This window comes from Rhagoletis pomonella, unplaced genomic scaffold (assembly GCF_013731165.1).
Source record: "Rhagoletis pomonella isolate Grant_MI unplaced genomic scaffold, Rhpom_1.0 Rhpom_scaffold_12583, whole genome shotgun sequence".
NCBI lineage: Eukaryota > Metazoa > Arthropoda > Insecta > Diptera > Tephritidae > Rhagoletis > Rhagoletis pomonella.
The window spans coordinates 1-4,607 of NW_023471111.1; the positions used below are offsets into that span (position 1 = coordinate 1).

A 4,607-nucleotide genomic window follows, 5' to 3' on the forward strand; every position below is an offset into this window, starting at 1 on the left:
TGTGCCACTTCCACCCGTGTTTATAAGGCGTAATATTCAACTGGAGGTAAAAGAGTTTATATTAAACAATTATTTGTTATTAATAATATTATTTGTTGCTAACAACAATATTTTTTACAGATACCTTACTTTTTTATCGTTCCGGCTGCTGTATTATGCGATTCTTGTGTGTTGGTTGGTATATCGGAAGCTTTAGTGCAAGATGTTCGAAGAAAAACTTATAGCAGAGATTGAAAAACACAACTGCTTGTGGGACAAACGACAGCTTAGTTACCGCGATCGGGTGAAGAAAGATTTGGCTTGGCGAAATGTAGCTGCTGCTGTGGGACATCCTGGTTAGTATAGAGTTTTTCAAACATATAGCAGTTTTGTAATAGGACGAACCAAATTATAACAAATTTGTGACGAATAATTGTGACGAATACTATATTTTTACTTTACAGAGGAAAACTGCCGAAAGCGATGGAAATCGTTAAGAGACCGATATGGAATAGAATTGAAGGTTGATCAACAACCTAGCGGAAGTGCTGCGTCGTTTTTGAAAGACACGGTCACGCCCAGACAGTAAGTGTACTTTACATTTATACAACAAGTATTTATATTTTAAATTGTAATTTATATGTACATATTTTAAGGACAACAACAAACATCGTCTCCCAAACGCCAGAAGTTCTCGGACAAGAACCAGATATACTGGATACTTCCTTTGGATTCCAAATAGGCGAGAGTGGGAACATTATAATAGAAGATCAAGAAACCACTGCCCCAACGCCGGCTAAGAGACAAAAGAAAAAAAACGATGAGAACGCCGCCTTTAACGATCTAGTCAACGAAGTAAGTCAGTTTGTGGATAGTCAAAAAAAAACACACAACAATTTCTTGGGTGCGATTGGCGAAGTGTTTGAGAAGGTCCCAGAAGAGAGCCGCCTAGATTTTCAAATGGACGTACTTCAATACGTCTATGCTCAATATAAAAATTATAAAAATTGAATTTACGAAATTTAAAAATTTAAATGACATCCAGTTTGAATTCAATTTTGCGAACTTTATATGTAATCTAATTTAGTATGAAATCTGATTTTGATTTTGCGAATTAAATATGTAATCGAATATATATGTAATATATAATATATATATGTAATGTAATAATATGTAATAAATATGTAATCGAACCTGAAAGATGTGACGACATTTAAAACATTACCAATAAGTGCCCTCATACTGTGAGTTCAAATTTTTGTTTTCTATCTTAAATAATAAAAACAAAGCATATTCAGTGAGTAGTAATTATTTAAATTTTATTGTTAAAAAGATGTGTCTTCAGAGCATCCCTTAAATCATAATTATTTGAACTGCCTCGGTTCGATGACACCCTACTTATTGAGGGCAATGGAACTACTTCGTTTCGCCATGAGCCAGCGATGGTGGCATCCTCTTCGTAGCGATCAACAAAATCGCTTGCTACATAGTTTGCACACGAAAGCTTAATAAAATTATGCAAGACAATACAAGCTTTCACTATTTGTTCTGCATTTTTCGGGGCCATGCATAGCGTCGTTCTCAATATTCTCCATTTGGCAGTGAGTATTCCAAATGCGTTTTCTATAACTCTTCTTGCACGAGAGAGTCTTTTATTGAAATACTCTTGCTCTTCTGGAATACCTCTACCCGGATATGGTCGCATTAAATAACGCCGTAAGGGAAAAGCAGCATCTCCTACTAAATAATGTGGAAATGGCTCGGTTTCTCCTGGCAGAGGCTGATCATGTGGAAGGCCGAGCCTATCATTTTCAATAGCATCTGCCAGTTTTGAAAAGTGGTAGACACCGCCATCGCTTTGACTTCCATATGCTCCGATGTCAACGCAGGTAAAGGTATAATTGGCATCACATACGGCCAAAAGCACGATACTATAATTGCCTTTGTAATTATAGTACATCGACCCTGAATTCGCTGGACAGGTAATATTAATGTGCTTTCCGTCGATGGAACCAACGCAGTTGGGCATATTCCACAGCGACTTGAACTCATTGGAAATACGTCCCCATTCCGTTTCTGACGGGGTCGCCACATACAGGTCAGCTAACAGATCCCATATGGTCATACATGTCTCCAACGTAATCTTCCTGAAAGTCGTCAGGCCGATCCTGTGAACTATTGTGTGGAATTGCCGAGTGCCACCGTGAGCCAAATATCTGCAACAAAAAAATAAAACCAGATACATATATGGAAAATTATACGTATACTATTAAGTAAAACCGATTTTCTCTTACATCAGGGTTATAAATAGTCTGCAGCGGCTCGATATTGGTGTTCTGATTGAATATTTGGTCTGCGAAGCCTCCAGAAATTCGTGCAGCACATTAAATAACGAAAAGGGCATTCTTAATGTCTTGTTAAACTGCTCCTCATCTGCAGCCAAGTTTCTTAATGAACTTTCAAACAATCCATATTTGTGTCGCTCTAAGTACAATTTCCGAACCCAAAATCGGCGCTTCTGTTTTAATCGCAGTTTTAATTTACGCATTTTCGCTAAAATTAGGAAAATTCTCAAAACTTGTTCAGCATTTCGAGTCAACATTTTGTACTGCCAAATGAAACTTTATGAAAACCAACGAATCTGGTGGCCGGAACGATAAAAAGCAAGGTATCTGAAAAAAAATAATGTTGTTAGCAACAAATAATTGTTTAATATAAACTCTTTTACCTCCAATTGAATATTACGTCTTATAAACACGGGTGGTGAGTGGCGCAGCCAAATGCAGCTTCACCAAAACCGGAACGATAAAAAAGAAGGTATCTGTAAAAAATAATGTTCTTAGTAACAAATAATTGTTTAATAACATATATTTTAACTAAAATTCACAATTATACTTGCTGGCACAACAAAGAATGGCGGGTATATTTGCGCGCAATGAAAATCAGCTGACTACTATGACAGCGTTCAAAGCTACCATTAGGCCATAAAAGCCTTCAAAGTAAAGCAAAGCAAACTAAAGTAAGCAAAGCAAGCGTGCATTGGGCCAATACCTTAAGAGTTCCTGAAGTGAAAAGAAAATCTAAATGGGACAATATAGCAGAAATTGGTGTTTTAGTAGGATATATAAATAATGGTTACAGAGTTTTGGTAAACAATAAAGTAATTAATGCTAGGCATGTAAAAATTGTTGAAGAATATGATCGTCTCATCTGTTTAGATAAATATAAAAATAGATACAGAAAAAGATGACAGCTACGAAAGTGAACCAGAAAGTGCATGGGACGAAAATAAAAATGATAACAAAAAATATGGCCAGACTAATGCTAGAGAAAATGATGACAATAATGAAGATGATTATGATAACATGAATGTTACTATAAACGAAAATGAAATTAAAGATGAATTAAATGAAAATTCGGATGACAGAAATCAAGAACCAAATACAGCTGAAAGAAAATCGAATAGAAAGAGAACACCGGTAGACCGGTTTGGAAGCCCAATAACACACTGTATATATGTAAATTACGTAAATGCAAACATACCAAACACATTCGAAGAAGCGATTAACTCTAGCGAATATAGGGAATGGCAAAATGCAATGAACTCAGAGATGAATAGTTTAAAGAAAAACAACACATGGGAACTTACGGAAAAACCAAAAGACAAACGAATTATTGATGTTAAATGGATTTATAAAAAGAAGGGTAATAATATTTTTAAAGCAAGATTAGTTGTGAGGGGATATCAACAAAAAGAACATATTGAAAATGTGTATTCACCCGTAGGTAAAATGCAAACTCTGAAAACGTTGTTGTCGTTCTGCTGTCGAAATAATTTATATGTGGAGCAAATGGACGTAGAAACGGCCTTTTTAAATAGCTATGTAAAATCAGAAGTTTATGTAAATGAACCTAAGAGCTATGAAACGGGTGAAAACAAAGTTTACAGATTAAGAAAAGCTCTTTATGGTTTAAGGGAGAGTCCAAGAGCATGGTACGAATGCTTTCAAAAGTTTATTGAGAAATTGAAATTTGTGCGAAGCAATTATGATTATTGCCTGTATGTAAATAGATCAAGAGACAATCCTGTATACATATTAGTTTTTGTAGACGATCTGTTAATTTGCTGTAAAGATAAAAGAGAAATAGAAGAAGTAAAGTCAAGTTTAATGGCAAGATTTTCTATGAAAGACCTAGGTAAGATTCAGAGCTATATTGGCATTGAAATAAATTATAGTGAAGATAAAAAAATTATGGCTCTAAGCCAAACAAATTACATTGATTCCTTAGCTGCAAAGTATAACTTAAAAAACGCAAAACTATACGATACACCTATGGAAACAGGTCTTAAACTTACTCAAGCTAGCGAAATAGATGAAAATATAAAGTACCGAAATCTCATAGGAGAATTACTATATATAAGCACTGGCACAAGACCAGATATAGCGTACGCTACAAATTATTTGAGTCGCTACCAAAGTTGTTACAACGCTACTCACTTCAAATACGCTATGAGGGTCTTAAAATATCTATACTTAACTAAAAACTTAAAGTTAACATTTTATGACAATTTAGAATGTCAGGTATTAGATTGTATGGTAGATTCGGACTTTGCAGGAGACAATGTG

At 35.1% G+C, this 4,607-nt stretch overlaps 2 protein-coding genes across 6 annotated transcripts; one reads left to right on the plus strand and one right to left on the minus strand.

Annotated features, from left to right (window-relative positions):
• The first annotated feature begins 3 nt into the window (after positions 1-3).
• On the plus strand, positions 4-2,209 carry LOC118756861. Of its 4 annotated transcripts, XR_004995166.1 has the most exons (5): positions 14-335; positions 444-564; positions 636-834; positions 1,313-1,999; positions 2,078-2,209. XR_004995166.1 is itself a non-coding variant. In XM_036491600.1 (4 exons), exons 2-4 carry the CDS (start codon positions 203-205, stop codon positions 988-990), a joined length of 609 nt encoding a protein of 202 aa, XP_036347493.1. In that variant the 5' UTR covers positions 4-46; positions 121-202; the 3' UTR covers positions 991-1,225. The 4 variants fall into 4 exon arrangements, 3 of the variants coding, with proteins under 3 accessions (XP_036347493.1, XP_036347494.1, XP_036347492.1); XM_036491600.1 differs by lacking the exons at positions 1,313-1,999; positions 2,078-2,209 and having other exon boundaries at positions 4-46; positions 121-335; positions 636-1,225; XM_036491601.1 differs by having other exon boundaries at positions 1,313-2,209.
• LOC118756860 (protein ALP1-like) lies at positions 1,273-3,101 on the minus strand. Of its 2 annotated transcripts, none has more exons than XM_036491598.1 (3): positions 2,725-3,101; positions 2,274-2,651; positions 1,273-2,195 (listed from the first exon to the last, which is right to left on the minus strand). In XM_036491598.1, exons 2-3 carry the CDS (start codon positions 2,579-2,581, stop codon positions 1,292-1,294), a joined length of 1,212 nt encoding a protein of 403 aa, XP_036347491.1. In that variant the 5' UTR covers positions 2,582-2,651; positions 2,725-3,101; the 3' UTR covers positions 1,273-1,291. The 2 variants fall into 2 exon arrangements, with proteins under 2 accessions (XP_036347491.1, XP_036347490.1); XM_036491597.1 differs by having other exon boundaries at positions 2,708-3,101.
• Between the last annotated feature and the right edge of the window lie 1,506 nt (positions 3,102-4,607).